General features: G+C 65.5%; 2 protein-coding genes across 4 annotated transcripts; both read left to right on the top strand.

Moving 5' to 3' along the window:
- The first annotated feature begins 1,433 nt into the window (after positions 1 to 1,433).
- Positions 1,434 to 2,737, top strand: PSMG3 (proteasome assembly chaperone 3). Its single transcript, XM_045813362.2, has 2 exons — positions 1,434 to 1,649; positions 2,220 to 2,737. Exons 1-2 carry the CDS (start codon positions 1,434 to 1,436, stop codon positions 2,370 to 2,372), a joined length of 369 nt encoding a protein of 122 aa, XP_045669318.2. The 3' UTR covers positions 2,373 to 2,737.
- A 2,501-nt stretch (positions 2,738 to 5,238) lies between these two features.
- TMEM184A (transmembrane protein 184A) lies at positions 5,239 to 17,348 on the top strand. Of its 3 annotated transcripts, XM_087866783.1 has the most exons (10): positions 5,239 to 5,369; positions 5,628 to 6,134; positions 10,928 to 11,173; positions 13,370 to 13,535; positions 13,838 to 13,928; positions 14,038 to 14,113; positions 14,196 to 14,287; positions 15,350 to 15,519; positions 16,089 to 16,286; positions 16,968 to 17,348. In XM_087866783.1, exons 3-10 carry the CDS (start codon positions 10,928 to 10,930, stop codon positions 17,201 to 17,203), a joined length of 1,275 nt encoding a protein of 424 aa, XP_087722909.1. In that variant the 5' UTR covers positions 5,239 to 5,369; positions 5,628 to 6,134; the 3' UTR covers positions 17,204 to 17,348. The 3 variants fall into 3 exon arrangements, with proteins under 3 accessions (XP_087722909.1, XP_045669241.2, XP_045669242.2); XM_045813285.2 differs by lacking the exons at positions 5,239 to 5,369; positions 5,628 to 6,134 and adding an exon at positions 9,665 to 10,215; XM_045813286.2 differs by lacking the exons at positions 5,239 to 5,369; positions 5,628 to 6,134 and adding an exon at positions 10,227 to 10,267.
- Positions 17,349 to 18,074: the final 726 nt, after the last annotated feature.

Raw genomic sequence — 18,074 nt, 5'->3', positions numbered from 1 at the left:
AGCCGTAGGGGGCTGTCAGAGATCCCCAAGAGGGGGGCAGAGTTCGTCCTGCCACAGGGGCCACGCTGGTCCCCCCTCCTGCCCCGAACCTGGGTACCTGGGCTCCGAGCCCTCAGGCCGGAAATCAAGGGCGACAGGGCCAGCGTCCAAAGCCGGGATCCAGCCCTTACCAGCCTGACGACCTGTGGCGAGCTCTGCACCTAAACAGCCGATCTGCAGGACGGGGTTAAGACTGCAGGAGTCACCGCACAGAGCACCTGGCGCAGTGCCTGCCACCCACCACCCACCACGGGCCTGGCATTCACCAGGGGCCTGAGGAATCTGAGGGACGTGCGATGGGAGGCCCAGATGGACGCCCGAGGGCTGGGGCCCGCGCGACAGTGGGGTGGAGGGCTTGCCCGTGCAGAGCTGGGGGCCCCGGAAGAGTGGGGCGGAGGGCTCGTCCCCCACGGACCGCCGTGAGGCCTCCGCGCCGCCCCGCCCCCGGGGTCGGCAGGATCCCCCGCGCCCCCGGCACGACCGCCGGCCACACCCAGGTCTCTGTGCCCGGGGCGGCGGCGGCGGCCCTTACGGCCCGCTCTCCGTGGGGCGACCTCTGGATGGTGCCGGCTCGGCAATCCACAGTAGGCAACCCACAGCCAGGCGGCCCCCCGACAGCCGAGGTCACCCGGGGGGAGCAGCCGGAGGCCGGGAGGCCGAGGTCCGCGGGTGGGGACTGTAGCCCCTCACCCCGAAGAGCCGGCCCCTCTCGGGAGCGCCTAACCCCGCCGCTCGGGGAGCCCGAGGCCCTGCCGGCACCGGAGGCCCTGCCGGCGCCGGAAGCCCTGCCGGGACCGGAAGCCCGCCGCCGCACTTCCGGTGGGAGGGGCCGTGGCGTAGGTGAGAGGGGCCTTCGTGCGGGGGCGGGCCCGCGTCGCCCATGGGCGTCACTTCCGGGCGCGGCGCGGTGAGCGCAGGAGGCCTGGCGGGTGGGTGGGCGCGCGTTCCCGCGGGGCCCCCCGCCTCCCGGCGCTCTCGGCCAGTCGCCCGCGCGAAGGTTGCTGCCCTATCCCGTGGCGCGGTCGTTTCCCCAAACGGAAAGGGAAGCTCAGAGGGCGGCCGGGGCGCGGTCACCTGCAGGAGCCGGGCGTGTGCACCTGCGGCGCTCGCTCCCGGTCCGGGGTACAGAGCTGCGAGTGCCCTGCCGGCTCGGCTTCCCGGCGCAGCCCGCTCGTGCGCACACGTGCGCCGGTGAGCGGTTCCGGAGCGGTGCGGGTGAAGCCGGCGTGCGTGCACGGGCGCTCGGTCGCGTGGGCGCGCTTGTGCTGCTGCTGAGGACCAGATGGTGCTCATGCTGGAGCCACGAGCCTCCTCCGACGCGGGTGGCCTGAATTACTCTCTTTTCCTTCCTCTTTCCTTGCTAAACACTGAAGTGTCCTTGAAGAGACCCATCCATGGAAGGCAAACCCTTGCTGGTATCCAAACAGAAGACGGAAGTGGTGTGTGGGGTCCCCACGCAGGTGGTCTGCACGGCCTTCAGCAGTCACATCATGGTCGTGGTGACCCAGTTCGGGAAGATGGGTACCCTGGTCTCCCTGGAGCCCAGCGCCGTGGCCAGTGACATCAGCAAGCCCGTGCTCACCACGAAAGTCCTTCTTGGGCAGGACGAGGTAAAGTGGCTGGGAAGGGGTCCCCACGCTGGAGGAAAAACCGCTTGTGTGACTGCGGTTTGTGGGGAGGGGCTGGTGGGAAGGCCACGGAGCCCGAGGGCGGCCACAGCATTTTCTGAAACCTACGCAGCTGTGAGGGCACTTGCCTGCCCTTGGTGCTTGCTTTTCCCAGCCCCTCCATGTTTTATCTAGCAGACAGGCAGGGGTATTGATTTTGTAAGGTTTGACCTTTTCCTGCTACTTTGGAGCAAGGAGTGAGATCTGACAGACCCCACCCCAGCCCTGCAGCATACCTTTCGTGATTCCTTCTAGATGACAGCCAGAAGAGACCAAGGATCCGAAGGCACCGAGAAAATGACTATGACGGTGCCTCTTCAGCGTTTTATTTAGGACTGGAGTGTTCTGGAGGCTGGCTGAACACTGAACCATGGCTGCATTGAGCTTGGGTGGGGGGGGCGATTTACTGGGGGTGCGGGAAGCCGTTCAGGTTCCTAGGGGACACTCTGTGATGGCGCTAGGGGAAAACAGATTTGTTGCAGTTAAAATGGTTTCTCTCCTTCCCTTTACTAGCCTCTCATCCACGTCTTTGCAAAGAACCTGGTGACGTTCGTGTCTCAGGAAGCTGGAAACAGAGCAGTCCTCCTGGCCATGGCCGTGAAGGACAGGAGCGTGGAGGGGCTGAAGGCCTTGAAGGAGGTGATCCAGTCATGCCAGGTGTGGTGACCCTGGAGCCGGCAGCCGCGCCTGCTATTCAGCGGGCTGAGGGGACATGCAGACACCCTCTTGTTTCAGAGACCCTCCCTCGGTCAGGAAGGAGGAGGAACTCTGGCTTTAGCTTTTAGAAGCCAGAAGTTCGCGCATCCCAGCCCAACTCTTACTCTGGGCGCTAACTTACCCTTGGGTGGAGGAAAGCTGCGGAGTGTGTCTTGGGGGCTTGTGAACAGTTCTCACCAGGGTCCGAATAGCTGCGTGTATTTGAGAACTGAAAGAGGAGTCATCGGGTATGAGTCCTGGCGCTCTGCGTGCAGTATCTGTTGGTGAAGGGCATTTTGTTTATTCAGAATAAATGCGTATCCCAAAATCCCTCACCACCCTTCCTGTCAATATCGAGGAGCTAACGTTCGGTTCGGCGCCCTGCAGGGGAAGGAAACCTTGTCTGGCAAGGTTCACACGCTCTGTGCACACTTCTCTTGCTCCTATTCCTCCGACTTGTCTGAGTGTGTCTGGGTTGCCAGACAGCAGTTAACTTCCATTCCACAAACGTTTCTTACCGTCTCGCTGCGTGGCAGTTAACGGGGAGGCGTTCGGACTATAAGGTGGCCTCACTGCCCGGGCCCCTGGCATACAGCAGCTCCGACCCTCTGGGCTCGTCCTCGTCGCCCCCTAGCCACCGTGGCGCGTCACTGTCCGAACGAGAAGCTGGGGGGTTCCGTGTGCCGTGTGAGCCCGCCCCATGGAGGATCGGAGATGGGATGAGGGCGCCGGGTCTGGAAGCTGGGGTCCCTGTGTAAGGAGAGGCGCCTGGCCGGCTCAGTCAGTGGAGCGTGCGACTCTGGACCTCCGGGCTGTGCGTTCGGGCCCCACGGTCGGCGTAGAGATGACTTAAAAATAAAGTTATACGAGATCTCTGTAAAACACCTTGGGTGCTGTCCATGTCTTCATGAGACCAGAAGGGGACTTTTTATTCAGTTTCCCTTAGAACCAACGACTTCTGAGACCCTGAGGGTTTCGACTTTAGAAATTCCTCTCGAAAAGGCGATGGGAAGGACTGGCTCGAGCCGCCCGTCTGGTTTACAAGTGAGTTTGCTAAGATGGGAGCGAGGGAAACTGTTCAAGGGCTCATTCCCTCAGCAGACGCTGCCTGTGTGGGGTCACTCTCAGCCCTGTCCTGCCGGGGACACAGACTGGCTGATGGTGACTGCGGGAGTCACACGTGGGAATCCTGCCAGGCTTCTCATAGGAGGCGCTGACGCTTGAACGGGGAAGGCACCTCGTGCTGCTGCAGGGAGCCTAGATGACCAGGGTCCCACTGCCCCCGCTAGTGCCTGCATGCTCGGGGACCCTAGGAGAAACTGAGGCAGGCCCGTCCCTCAGAGACACAGGACTGCTTTGTGGCCAGCTTTGCCTCACCTCTCAGGCAGACCCACTCCGTCCCCTCCTGTGTTCACACTGGCAACCCCCCCAGTTAGATCCTGCGCCCTGAACCCCGGTTGGTGAGCCTCTCGGGGACTGGGACCAGCACAAGTTCTAAGGCCCAGGAGCCGACCAAAGAAGGGAAGGGGCGGCCACACACACGAGGACCCCCCAGCACTGGGGTGTCACGACGGGTGAGGAGTAAAGTCGCGTCTGGAATGTGGAGACGGTTGGGGTCGGGCCGGCGAGACCTCAGTGGGAGGGGTGGCCCCAGCTGCTGGAGAAGCGGCCCCCCCCCAGCACCAGAAGCGGCCCCCCTAGCACGTGGCGTCCTCGGACTAACTTCAGAGCAGCGGTTACCCAACGCTTGTTACCTAAAAATTAGGGGTTTGTGCTGTGGGATCACAACTCCTCCAGTTTCACAAGCGCGGAACCTGAGGCAGGGATAGGGTCCCATTCTGAGTCTGGGTCCAGATTTGCAGCTTTCTCGATGTTCTGGTTTGGTCCTTAAATGCGTCTCTGTGGGACTAGCACACCTGCCTGTCACGGTGACCAGGCTCTAGGGATGGCCCGGGTCGCACGTGCGCTAGTAGTCCTCACTCAGACCCGGGGAGGTCACTCTTGTCCTCCATGTGTTCCTGAAAGGGAAACAGGCAGCATCCCCCAGCCACCCCAGCGCAGCAGAGCCGGGACTTGAACTCGGGCACGGGACCCCTCACTGCGAGTGGTCTGACTGGGTGCGAAGGAGCAACACTCCCACCCCTCGCGGCCGCCCCGAAGAAGAGGCAGGTGGGCAGCGGCGGTCACGGGCCTGCAGACACAGGGCTCGGAGATCGGGGTGGTGCCCGCCCAGGGCCCTCGGCGGCCCACCTGGCAGAGGGTGGCAGACCCGGCGTGGAACTGAGAGCAGGGCCCCCAGCACCTTCTCCGTGCCACACCCTTACAGCTCCCGGAAGGGGTCTGGTGGTTCATGGAAGGCACAGGCCGACACCACACTGTCACGGCACCACTCTGCTTCACCAATGCGGGCACGGGACTGGGTGGGAAGGCGCTGGGCCCTCTGCTCCGCGCCCCCCTGCGACGATTCAGGAGGAGGTCCGTGAAGCCGCAGCTCTCGCAGGGGGGCGGGGGTCCGCGGCGGGGAGATGGTTATTCCTACACTCGGAAAGCTGCCTACGGCGCTTACCCAGCCATCAACCTGCCACCACGCCTCCCAGCGATTCGCAGGCCGATGGGACGAACGCACGTAGGGCTCACCTGCAGCCCCGACTGCTAGAGGGGCTCCTCGGACCGACGGTGCCATCTGCCCAGCGCAGTGCTCCGCTGAGCTGTGCGCAGGCCTCCAGACCCCCTCCCTTTCCTTAGTGCACGCGGGCACATGGCTCGGAGCCGAGGGCAAGCGAGAGAAGCCACGCAGGGAGGCTACTCGTGGCGATCGCTCGGAGCAGCTCCAGGGCTTCGCAGCCCCCGATCCTCCCAAACCAGTTACGACAACGAACTGGTGGAACCAGACAGCTGCACGCAGGACCGGCGGAGCGTGGGCATCTTAGCGCCCTGGAGTGACACTGGCAGGAGAGGGGCACGCGGGTGAGTGACCAGATCGATGCCCGATGGATGTGTGACATCAGAGGGCCCTGAGTGAGCAGGGACCGACTGCGGGGGGGAGCCCCACGCTTCAGAGTCTGCCCCAGGCCCAAGCGGACAGAAGCCACCGTGTGGGGGGTGAAGGCAGGCTCGGTGGGAAGTGCGGGCCCATTGATTCAGCAAGATTGTGACGAGATGGTGGGGACGGCCTCTCCTGCGGGAGCAGCTGGCGGCTGACCGTCTTCTCCATCATCTCTGCAGGAGTCCCCTCGGAGGCCATCCCTCGGTGAAGGCGGGCAGATAGACATGCCATCCCCCCCACCCGTCTACCCTTCACTGCACCGTAGGAGGGGGCATCGGACCCCCACGGGCGGGAGAGATGCAGCCCCCGAGGCCACACCCGGAAGTCAGAGACTCTGAGGCCGGCTCGTACCCCCTGCCGGACAGTGGACGGGAGGGACGGCAGGGACGGCGGTCCCAGAGTCTGGGCAGGGCAGAGGGTGTGGCCTGGGCTGCACCCCGGCTTGCAGGGCTGGCCTGGCAAGGTGGGTGGTGGCCAGGAGAAGTTTTCTGGGTCCAGGGAAAGGCCAGTGCTTCCCCAGCAGCGACACTCTCTTGGAGCGACCCAGGCAGCTGTGAGGAGGAACGACGGAGGGCTGGAGGCCCCATGGTGGGGCTGGACTCCCAGCTACCCGCCCCCAGGCCTGGAGCCCTGCGACAGAGCTGCCCGAGGGGCCCGATCAGACGGCTGCAGGAGCCAGCAGGGAGGTAAGTGTGGGCACGCACGTGTGTGCCTGTGTGCACGCCCACAGGAGGGGTGTGGGGGCCAGGCTGGGTCCCGTTCACTCTAGTGGGCAGGGACTCCTGGAGAGAAAACGTCACACCCTGAAATTCCGAGAGTCTGAGGCTCTCTGCACCACCCCCTCTCCACCCAAGAGGACAGGGCCCTGCCAGGCCCCGGATGCCGCCTGGTAACCAAAAAGGGTCTCAGGCCAGCACCCCTGCCCCAGCTCCGCATGGAGGGCTGCCCCAGGCACGCACCCAGGACCGGCCGCTGGCTCCGGAACAACAGGCAGGTACAGGCAGGCCCCGGGTACACGCAGCTCCTCTCTGGGGACTGAGGCAACAGGCCTGGGGGAGGGAGTTGGCACAGGGGAGGGACACGGGCCAGGAATGGGCAGTGCAGAAAGGACAGACAGCCCCAGGAGGAAGGAAGTGAAGTCCCCGAGATCCCGCCTGGGGTCCCCCCAGGGCTGACTGGCCTAGAAGCCAAGAGAAGCCCCTGGACGGTGACCTGGCTGTCAGGACAGCGGGCCAACTGAGACAGCTGGTCCAGCAGAGCAGTCCTGGGCCGCAGGGACCTGGGCCCACCGTTACGGGAGGGAGACGGGTGCCGACCTGCTGCACGTGGGGGCTCCAATAGCGGGGAAAACTGAGGAAGGTCACAGACACAGTGAGGGCTGTGTCAGGGCCCCAGGCCGTGTGTCCGACCTGGGGCCCTGCTCCCGCAGCTCTAGGGCCCAGTGCCCTGACCCCAGTGAGAAGCAGGCGTCTTGGACTCCAGGAGACACTGCCTCCCTGCTTGCCCACCACACGGGGAATCCTAGGACTAGAGAGGGAGGGACATGCGGTCCCCGCTGTGGGCCCAGAGGAGGGGAGAAGTGGCTTGCGGCCCACAGGATGGTAGGTTCCTTCCATTACCTGCAGAAGCCCCACGGCCCCACCGCTGCTCCCCCCTTCTCCCAGCTCCCACCTGAGTGGCTTAAAGGCTGAGTGCCCAGGACCCGCAGCTGAAAGTGGCCCCAGTCCAGTCACCCCCAGGAGCCTCAGCCACAGTGGCTATCGGTTGAGTCAAGGGCCATTTCGGGGGCCGGAACAAAAGCTCAGAGGCAAACCCTGCTGGCCACTCCCTGGACGCCAGCAGGGGGCACCCCCAGGAGAGCCAAAGGACCCCAGTGGGGCCGCGCTGGGGGAGCCTGGGGTCCTGATGCCCCTACCGCCCTCCCCCAACCTGTCGTCTCTGCCTGCCAGGGGGCGCTGGACAGGGCTGGCGGCAGGGAAGGAGCCACAGGCCTTCAGAAATGTCCCCAGGTGGCAGGCCATCTGAGAAGGGGGGCCGGCATGGCAGGGCAGGTCCAGAAGGAGGTCCAGGGCCAGCAGTAAGGAGCCATGGGCCTTGGGTCACTAGTAGTGAAAGGCAGGCATGGGGACGAGGACACAGGTCTGACACCGGCCACAGCATCTCAGCCACCTTCAGCCCAGTCCTGCCAGGACCTGCCTGGGGCCTAGTCACCTGGTCACTGTAAACAGGGGTCAGAGTCCCCAGCTGCCCGGACCTGGGCAGGCAGGTCTGTCCTGTGCTGGGCTTGGTCAGCGTCCAGCCCCGGGCAGGGAAATCAGGCCGGGCCGGCCGGGCCACCTCTGCTGAGCGTGCGTGGGCCACGACAAGGGCTGCCGGGGGCGGGGCCGTACTGGGGCAGCCGCACGGTCCGCTCTCCTTGGCCTGGTGCCCCTGGTGCTGGACCCCAGCTCTCTGTTTGTGGTGCAGGGCCCGGCTCCTTCCCCTCCGTCTCCCGTGCCTCCCACACCTGGGCTCCCGCGGCTCTCCACCACACACCCTGGCAGCCCCCGGGAGGGCCAGGGGCTCAGGCCTTTCCCTGTGCTCAGGGCAAGGCAAGGGGGGTGTCCCAGCCCCCCAGTGACGGCAGGGACCTGCCTACTGTACCCCACGGCACGGTGGGAGAACCCCAGACTCATCGGTACAGACGAGAAAGCAGAGGCCCAGAGAGGTGAAGGGTTCTGCCCAGGTGCCCGCCGAGGCCATGGGCAGAGCAAGGCACTGGGGGCTGAGGCTGCCTCGAGCGACAGGTCAGGACCCGGAGAAAGAGGGGTGGGGAGGGAAGAAGGCCTCCACTTTCCGGAGGCCTGGGATTCTAAAATGCACGCATGGCCTGGTGCTGATGGGAAGGCCCCTGAGCAAAGCCACGTCCCACAGTGTGCAAGAGGCTGTGGAGCGGGGAGGCTTCAGAGCCAGGGATCCCTGGAGGCCTTTCTGGGGGCAACAGCTGAACCAGAAAACTTCAGGGTAGGGCAGCTGAGGAACAACCCAGAAGTGACACTGGGCCTGGCCTCCACCATCAGAGTGGGGGTGGCCCTGGGCAGAAGGGGCATCCTGGGATCACAGACCCCTGGCCCCCACTTGTCACTGGCAGAGCTGCAGGGGCAGAAGGCCCCTGGGCCTGTCCCTGGGGTACAACCGGCCTTGTCAGAAAGCACTGACCCCCCCACAGTGCTTCTGCCTCTGAGGAAAGGGCAGAGCTTCGGAAGTCCTTCCGTCCGGGTCCAGGGTCCCGGCCTCAAGCCTCCCCAAAGCCAGGGCCCCTCAGCACACTCCCAAAGGCCCGGCCATGCAGACTCCAGCTAGGCAGTCCTGACATCTGACCAGAGTGCGTCCTGCCGCATGCTGTCCCCCCAGCGTCAGCCTGGGAAGGACCTCGTTTCCCCACCTGTGGCATGGGCAGGTTCCCTGGGCCCCTGCCAGCCCCGTCCATGTCCGCATAGCTGAGTCTTTGCCCTTCAAAGTCCCCAAGCCATTGCCACCAGGGGCAGTGAAGGGTGCTGTCTCCACACATGCTGACCCATGCTCCTGGCATCCAGGGCAGGTGGTGGGATCGGGGCACACAGGGCAAACTTACTCTGGCTGGATGAGGTCTAGACCACACCTGCCGCCCCAGCCAGAGCGGGTGAGAGCCACAGCCAGAGGGCTGGCCGGACAGAGGCTGGGCCCTGCACAGGGTTCCAGAAGCTCCCGCTGATGGAGGGCAGGCAGCAAGCACAAAGCCAACAGGTAGACAGGAATTCCAGGTGGGAATTCAAGGGGGGACAGGCCTGAATGGTGATATCTTAGCTGGCAGGACAAGGAGAGCACTGGGAAAGAAGTCAGTGCTCAGAGGAGGCCTGCTGGGGGCTCCCCGGGGGGGTGGGGGCGGTGTGGGTGGAGGGGTGGGGAGCAGGGTGGTGGTGTGTCCAGGGCTTGGGCCTGCAGCCTCCCACACTCCTGGGGACCGTGGACATGTGGATGAACCTCTCCGAGTGAGACGGGATCAGTCATCCCAACAGTTCAGTCCCTGACCCATCATCGCCCCAGGCCGCAGGGAGCCTTAGGTGGGCACAAAGGACATGAACGTGTGATCCCATCAAGGGCACAGAGCAGACCTTTCGTCCTGGTGCCCACGTGTTTGTGCCCAGAGCATGGCGCCCCCCCCGACACCCACCCCAGAGACAGAGCCAAAGGGGCCTCTGGCATCGGGCAGGACGAGTCAGACCCCCGAGCAGAGCCCAGTGACCTGCCTGTCCTCCTCTCGTGACCCCACAACCCCAGCAATGTTTCTAATGCACCTCTTGGGGACTGAGCGAGATTCTCACAATATAAGTTCACCTGCTTTTAGGCAAACAGCAACCCAGCCCACCAAGCCCCTCCCGCCTGCCTGGGGTCCGGGCTGAAGCCACCTGGCCGTCTGGCGCAGGCAGGTGAGGGCACCTGGCGGCCAGCAGGTTCCTGGGAGCCAGCTGCCACTGAGCAAAGATAGAATGTCAGCAGCAGTGGGAGGGGACGATCCTCTGCTCCTCCCCCTGCACCCCGGCCCCTCCTACAGGTGGCAGTTCTGTGGGCCACCTGGGAGCTGAGGCAGTGGCCGCCCCTCCCCAAGCCTGGTACAGCCTCCAGATAGCGGCCCTGCCCCACCCCCAGTGGGGCTGCCACTGGGGCCACGTGGCCACACAAATGACCAGCCAGGCTTCCCTGGAGGCCGGGCCTCCCAGGGCTGGGCCGGAGCTTCCTGCCTGAGAGGTAGGTGCTGGGTCCCTACCTACGGTGGGCTGGAGGCAGGGGGCGACGCCGGGTAGGCCTCCAGTGTGGGAGGGGGGAGGTGCCCAGTGCCCCAGGGGGCTGGCCAGCGGCTGAAGAACCAGCATCCGGGGCTACTGAGCGGGCTTGGGGAGGCAAAGGGCCCTGCAGCACAGCGGGGCACCCAGACAGTTGGGCAGGTCCCAGGGAGCCAGTGGGTGCTGGGCTGCACCCCCATCAGCTGCTGTGGGCAGCGCCAGTCTGGCCTTCTCTCCCACTCCACTCTGGGCAGGCAGGCAGGGCAGCGGGGGCTCCCTCACTTTCCCAGACATCTCTGGCCCCTCAAACGTGGGCCCCCACAAGCCCGCGCAGCAGAGGCAGGGACCACCCGACGTCACGGTCCGCTCACTGATTCTGTGCCCGGGTGGCTGAGCCTGGGGGAAGGAGGGTGCCCCAGGCCCCGGCCTCGGAATTAAGTTCCTGCTTGGAGCAGGGCTGCCCCAAGTCAGGGGAGTGGGCAAGACCGTCAGACCCGTACCACACAGAAGGGACGGTGAGGGACGCCCAGACAGCCCCGGCCATCGGTGGCCTGGAGGAGGAGCCCCTCTCTCCCTGCCCCCACTCCCTCCTCCTCTGGCTGGCCCTGGGGATGCCTCCAGCTGCCTGGACGCACCTTTGCCCTCACTCCTCCCCGTGTCCTCCCTCACCCCTGCAGATGACTAATGCCTCAGGGCTCCTGGGAACAGCCCGCAGCCCCCTGGTGTCAGCAACCTGGCCACAGCCGAGCCCCCAGCCCGCCATGCCCACCGTGCCCTCCGCGTCCTCAGTGCCCACCGGGCTGCAGATGGACCCCATGGGGAACAGCTCCCAGGGCACCTCCCGGCTCTTCCTCACCACCGCGTTGGCCCGCGGCGTCTCAGGGGTCTTCGTGTGGACTGCCCTGGTGCTGACCTGCCACCAGGTAGGCCCTCCCTTCTGCACCTCTCTTGGGACCCTGCTTTCCATGGGACATGGCCCTGGCTGGCCCTGCTGGGATCAGGGACCTCAAGCCTTGGCCTCGGGTCAGCCAGCAGAGGCGCGGCTGGATGGAGAGCTGTCAGAGGCGGCATCAGGTCAGGGCACACGGGCAGGGGAGGGGGCTTTCTCCAGAAAACGGCATGTGGGCGCCGGGCCTAAAGGTGGGAGGTCTCTGCCAGGGACAGAGCTTGGCTGGGAGCACAGGGCCCAGGAGGGGCTGCCCCCCCAGATTCAGGGAAGGAGAGGAGAGAAGCGACATGCTCAGCCCTGATCGCCACAAGCCCCCAGCCCCACGTGGTGACCACTGGGCAGACGGGGCAGCCCCTCCAAGAAGGGATGGGCAGCCCCGGCAGCGAGGAAGAGCCAGGGTGTGGGCACAGGGGCCCAGGAGGACCCGCTGGCCGTGGGAAGTGAGCAGGAAGTGCAGGCCAGGGACAGGGCTGTCTGGGCAAGGGGCACTCGGGACACATAAGGGGAACCCGCACGTCAGTGTGGCAGCTTGGCCTTCAGCCTGGGGGGTGTGGGGAGCCAGGAAAGGCTGTGGGGGAGCCGAGAGCAGAGCCGGCCTTCAGGACAGGGAGGGAATGAGTAGGGGAGTGAGCCTGGGGCAGGGGCAGCCAGCAGCCTGGCGGGCAGGGAGGGTGAGCAGACTCCCATCAGAGAGAGCGCCTGCTGTGTGGCCTCAAACAACCACAACAGAAGTAGACACAAGTCTGTGAGGGGAGCCAGGGGAGCGGCAGGGGCCATCCAGGAGGGCTGCCCGGAGGAGGCGGGATTGGCACTGAGTCTTACCAAGCTGCTCCTGGGCCTCTGCTCGGGAAGACTGAACAGGTGGGTGGTGTGTGCACACTTGTGCGGCGGACACACCTGCTCCCTGCCGGTGGACCGGCGTTAGGTCTGGGGTAGGCTGTGGTTTAGGGGGCAGGCCTCAGAGTCCTGAGTCAGGGTCTCGGGTTCCCCATGTGACCCTAACCCCTGCACCGTGGCCACCGCATGTGTGTGTCTGTCTGTGACTCCTGGGGCCCCACCCCCTTGACGGGGCAGACAGGGAGCCGTGGGCTGTAGCTCCCACCCCCGCCCCCACCGCCAGGCCCTCCGAGACACGAGGGCAGCCAGACTCTATCCTTGCAGAGCCCACAAGGACAGAGGGACTCAACCTCTCGCCTTCAAGACAGGAAGGCAAGGCTGGAGAGGGCAGTGGGCGCCTGCCAAGGCCACCCGGCCAGGCAGTGCCAGCCCCAGGAGAGCATCCGCGTCTCCTAATGGCTGGTCATGCCGGGCCCCTCCCACTGCCCCAGTCGGGGAGCGGGGGACTGATAAAGGCCCGTTCCGGACTCCAACCCGCCCCCGCCACTCCCTGCATTGTGCCCTAAAAAGCTGGGTGCACGCGGGGCTCCACACACAGCCTGCCCTCCCACGGCCCTCTCTCCACCTATGCTCAAGGGCACCTCCTCCAGGAAGCCTTCCAGAGGTGCTGTGTGCCCGGCTCCCCAGCGCCTCTTCCTCTTCAAGACCCTCTCACTGCTTGTTCAACCTTCCCGCAGAAGACATGGAAAATCAAAAAAGGTCTACAGACAAACTATAAGTCAGCCGTATTTTCTACCGTCCAGGGACAGGACAGCGGCGTCCTTCCTTTCCCGTTCAGCACGTGTTTCCAACACACGTGGGGTCGCACTTGCTTCAGCATCTGATGCTTACACGCCCCGTTATCTCAGAGCAGGCCCCCCCACCCCCGTGGGCACCACTGTTACTAGCTGTCTGAGCCCCCTTGGTGGGGCTACTCCGCCGAGACCCGCCCGGCCCCATACTGCATATTCCCGGGTCGTGGAGACAGCTCGTACACAGACCCTTTCTTTCTCAACGTACCTGCTCTGTGGGGCAAATCCCGGAAAGGGCTCCAGGGGATCAGCCCGTTGGATGTCCCCCCATGTTGAGCTGCCAAATTCCTGGGCCACGGATGCCCCACGGGGAGATTCTCCCGGAACGAGTGAACACACGAGCGAGCGAGCATTCCCGCGGCCCTTGTCCCGCCAGCCGCGCCCAGGGACGCACGCTACTTCCCACGCTGCCCACTGCTCCGCACGGCGGGGGCGCGTGTGCCCACCGTGCCCCCAAGCCTGCCCTTGCTCTGCCCGCCCAGATCTACCTGCACCTGCGCTCCTACACGGTCCCCAGTGAGCAGCGTTACATCATCCGCCTGCTCTTCATCGTGCCCGTCTACGCCTTCGACTCCTGGCTCAGCCTCCTCCTCCTGGGGGGCCACCAGTACTATGTCTACTTCGACTCGGTGCGCGACTGCTACGAAGGTGAGCGCGGCCCGGCCCCAGGCTCCCGCGAGATCCAGGGAGGGCCCGGGACAGGCCGCCCCCGGGGCCAAATCCCGCTCAGCGAGGCGCCACGGGAAGGGGTCAGGGATGCCGAGGGTGGGGGCCCTGCAGCTGGGCCTGCCCCAGACCCCGACGGGCTGGGGCCTCACCGCCGCAGGGACTGCTGACGGCTGGGGCTCCGCAGGGATGGCAGGCGGTCCTGAAGCTGAGGGGAGGGGAGACAGGGAGCCCCCGTGTGGGGGCGGGGGGCTCACCGCCGCTGGCCGGCCTCTGCCCCGCAGCCTTCGTCATCTACAGCTTCCTGAGCCTGTGCTTCCAGTACCTGGGGGGCGAGAGCGCCATCATGGCCGAGATTCGGGGAAAGCCCATCCGGTAAGCGTCTCGCCCCAGAGCCCGCGGGGGCCCCGCCGCGCCCCGGGTGGCAGGGCCAGGCTGGGGGAGGGTCCTCTGGGGCCCTGTATCACGGATTTGCACACCCCAGGTCCAGCTGTGTCTACGGCACCTGCTGCCTGCAGGGCATGTCCTACTCCATCGGCTTCCTGCGCTTCTGCAAGCAGGTGAGCGGGGCGGCTTGCCTGCCCCTGCCCTGCCCCTCCCGGCCACCCGCCTCCCAACCACCCCTTGCTTCCCGTCCCCCAGGCCACACTGCAGTTCTGCATCGTGAAGCCCATCATGGCTGTGGTCACCATCGTCCTGCAGGCATTCGGCAAATACCACGACGGGGACTTCAAGTAAGGCCCGGTTGCTGAGCTGGCTGGGAGGGGACGGGCCAGCCTGGCGGGTGGGGGGGTGCGGGCACTGGGCCAGGGAGGGGGCTCAGCACAGCGCCGAGTCCTCACGTGTGCCGGACAGACCTCCCCCCTCTCGGGAGACTGCCAGGGCAAGGCCGCGGCAAACAGACCTAGACGAGCGGGTCCTTGCCTGCGGGGTGCAGGGCTGCGCAGCCTTGGCAACCATGGGCTCCCTCCCCCAGCCCCCACCCAGCCCAGCCCACCCAAAAGACAGCAAGGGGGGATTTCAGGCACTCAGGCCCAGGGAGCCATTGGGCAGAACCTCCCCGACACTCCAGGAGCCCTGTGCCAGGTCCGCATGAATATACACACACACATAGACGCGATCACACGAGCCCACGCGCACAAGCAGTCCACACACACACGCTCACGCGTACACACGAGCCCACACACACAAGCAGTCCACACAAACACGCTCACACGTACACACGAGCCCACCCAAACAAGCAGTCCACACAAACACACACGCTCACACATGCACACTCGCACGCACACAAGCCCATACACACAAGCAGTTCACACAAACACGCTCACGCTCACACACTCACACACGAGCCCACGCACACAAGCAGGCACACGTGCTCTCACATGCACACGCGCAGACACGCACTCACATGCTCATGTGCACACAATGCTGACACGTACATGTGAAAACTCCCACAGGGTGCACACACATCACATATGCACTCACACACTGGCACACGCCTGCCCATGTGTGCACAATGTAGAGGCCCGTTCCTTCAGACCACATCCAGGTGGACAGGGAAAGAGGGACAGTGGGGGTGCATCATAGGGAGAAAGACCACATCCTTACTGCTGTATTGGGACTCCCCGCAAGGGCCCCCTGCCAGCGCCCCCCAGCTCCCTGGCTGTTGTGCTCGGGCCCCCCCGACCCTGCAGGGAGGGTCCAGGTCCGGGTCACTCTGGGTGCCCGGGCCGGGACAGCGGGGAGGGCGCGGGGCGTGGGGCCCGCCCTGACCCCGGCACCTGCTCTGGCCCCAGCATCCACAGTGGCTACCTCTACATCACCCTCGTCTACAACATCTCCGTCAGCCTGGCCCTCTACGCCCTGTTCCTTTTCTACTTCGCCACCAGGGAGCTCCTGCAGCCCTTCGAGCCCGTCCTCAAGTTCTTCACCATCAAGGCCGTCATCTTCCTCTCTTTCTGGCAGGGTGGGTGGGCTGTGGGGACAGGGGCTGGAGCCTAGAGCCTGTCCCCATCCCACCTCTGCCCCCAGTTCCCCACGTGCCCTCAGGCCTGGCCTCAGTTTCCCTGCTGGAGCACAGGTCAGAACCACCTCCCCCTCAGCCAGAAGCCATACAGCCCTTGCCGCGGGGGAAATGGCGAGTCCCCATCCGGCGGGTCTGGCCCCTTGTGGGTGGAGAGGACAGGCAGAGACCCCAAGGCCAGGCTGGGGGCACTCCCAGACCCCACCCTGCAGGGGAGGGTGGCCACCAGACAGTGAGGGGTAGGGCTAGGGGTGGGCCCCAGCTCTGGGATCGAGGAGGTCAGGGCAGACACGTGGGAAGTTCCCAGATGACCCCTGTGCCATGACCCTGGCTTTGGAGGCACTCACACCCCTGACCGTCAGCCTCCCCGTCCGTGGAACGGACCACACAGATGGGACATCCCAGGGCTGGTGAGAGGAGCCCCTGCAGGGCCGGAACCTCCCCTACACACCTCACCCAGTTCCCAAGGCCGGTGCAGGGTGGGTGCCTGAGCAGCTGTCACCATCCCCCAGGGATGCTGCTGGCTGTCCTGGAGAAGTGTGGGGTCATCCCTGAGGTCCAGGTCATCGATGGGAGCAAGGTGGGGGCTGGCACACTGGCCGCTGGCTACCAGAATTTCATCATCTGCATCGAGATGCTGTTTGCCTCCATTGCCCTACGGTATGCTTTCACCTGCCAGGTGTACGCAGAGAAGAAAGAGAACTCACCAGGTACTCGGGCCGGGCCCTGTGGGGGGCGGGGCATGTGGAGGGTGGGCCTGGGGTGGGGAGGGGTGCAGCCAGCCCTGCCTTCCTCTGGGCACCCTCAGCATCACCTCTCCGGCCCCCCTCCCCCGCATGGGCCCAGGGGATCTCAACCCCATAGAGAACCAGCCCCTCGGGAGGAGCCCAGCCCTAGAGAGGTGCCGTATCTGCATCCGGCCCAGGCCCTGCGCTCTGAGTGAGAGGGGCTGGACGGGACATCTGGGCCCCCACAGCCCCTGCTGGGATGGGGGGCTTGGTGCCTCCCAAGCCTGGGGTGCCCTGCCCACCACACCCAGGGGCCCGGGCATCCTAGTAAATGACCTGTTTGGGCCACGATGGCCTGCACCCGCTCCAGCAGCCTCGAGTGACTGCGGGTGTGAAGGACTCACTCCAGGCCAGAGAGAAGGCAGGGGCCAGCTGAGGCAGTCTCTCCCTGTGGCCCCCGGGGAGTCTGGTCTGGGACAGCCCAGGGTGGAGAAGCCGGGCTGGGATTCAGAGGTCCCGAAGTCACCCCCTGCTGGCCGAGCCCAGGGCCTGGGGAGCCCGGAGGCCGGTGGGCAGCAGGGCCGTGTCCCCGGGGCTGGGGTCTGAGGGGAAAATGACGGGGCCAGGGCACCCCGACCCCACACATGTGCCGTTCGCCCCCAGCCCCTGAGGCACCCATGCGCAGCATCTCCAGTGGCCTCAAGGAGACCATGAGCCCACAGGACATTGTGCAGGACGCCGTCCACAACTTCTCACCTGCCTACCAGCACTACACCCAGCAGGCCACGCACGAGGCCCCGAGCCCCGGCACCCACCCCAGTGTGGCAGGAGGCTCCGGCGGGGTCAGGAAGAGTCGGAATGTGGAAAAGCGGATGCTGATCCCCTCGGAGGAGCTGTAGGAGGGCCACGGGTCACCGGTCACCTGGCTGCGACCAGGCTACCCAGGCCTCTGGGCAAGCATGGGGCCCCTCACCCATCAGCCCTCTTGCCAAAGGTGAAACCCCTTCTGGGAGCCCCCCTGCCAGGCCTGTGGGGACACCTCCCAGCCTGCCTCCCACCAGTGGGCCTGTGGCCCCGGGAGGGGACATCTGAGCTTGTCTGACGAACCTGGGACCCGCTGGGCTCCCTTAGTCGTCCACTAGGGGGGCTGCTGAGAAGCGGATGCCAGCAGGGCCCCGCCGGATGGACAGGTTCCAGGCTGGGCCCCTGCAGGGAAGGATGGCCTCAGGAGCGCGCGGCAGCCCATCACCCCGCAAACACAGGAGCCGCAGGCGCACACAGGCGGTGGTGGCGGGGCCTCAGCTGGGCCTTGCCAAGCCGCTGCACGTCCCCTCCAGCCATGGAGACTCCTGAAAAGCCACCACTGCAGCGTGCCTGACGAGGGTCCAGGAGGTGCCAGGGGCCACCTGCACAGAACTTCGCCCTGAGAAGCCTGTGGAGCACGTGGGGCTTGCAGATGAATCACACTTATTTATACATAAACACCTGGGTTTTCTAGCGACTCCAGTGGCCTCTGTTCCTGCAGGGTCAGTGCCCGGAGGAGTGGACTGGAGTGGGGTGGTCAGACAACCCCCACTGTGCTAAGTCCGCTGTTGGGGGAGGGGTCCAGGTCGTTGCTCAGAGCACAGCGGGGCCCAGAGCTCACAGGTAGACCAAATGCCCTGGCCTGTGTCCCGGGGAGACCAGAGTGCTCCCCGTGCTGGCAGGAGACCCGAGGGCTCCCCTCCTCTTTGGAGCTCAGCCTCCTCTATAAGACGGGCCTCTGGCCAG

The sequence above is a fragment of the Ursus americanus genome, chromosome 2 (genome assembly GCF_024610735.1).
Source record: "Ursus americanus isolate L20-20 chromosome 2, mUrsAme1.1.p, whole genome shotgun sequence".
Taxonomy (NCBI): Eukaryota; Metazoa; Chordata; class Mammalia; order Carnivora; family Ursidae; genus Ursus; species Ursus americanus.
This window is presented reverse-complemented; position numbering and strand designations above follow the sequence as displayed.

Coding starts and splice junctions, on each gene's coding strand:
- TMEM184A (XM_087866783.1), top strand. CDS start 10,928: ATGACTAATGCCTCAGGGCTCCTGGGAACAGCCCGCAGCCCCCTGGTG. Junction 13,929..14,037: donor ATTCGGGGAAAGCCCATCCG/GTAAGCGTCTCG, acceptor TGCACACCCCAG/GTCCAGCTGTGTCTACGGCA. Junction 15,520..16,088: donor CTTCCTCTCTTTCTGGCAGG/GTGGGTGGGCTG, acceptor ACCATCCCCCAG/GGATGCTGCTGGCTGTCCTG.
- PSMG3 (XM_045813362.2), top strand. CDS start 1,434: ATGGAAGGCAAACCCTTGCTGGTATCCAAACAGAAGACGGAAGTGGTG. Junction 1,650..2,219: donor TCCTTCTTGGGCAGGACGAG/GTAAAGTGGCTG, acceptor TCCCTTTACTAG/CCTCTCATCCACGTCTTTGC.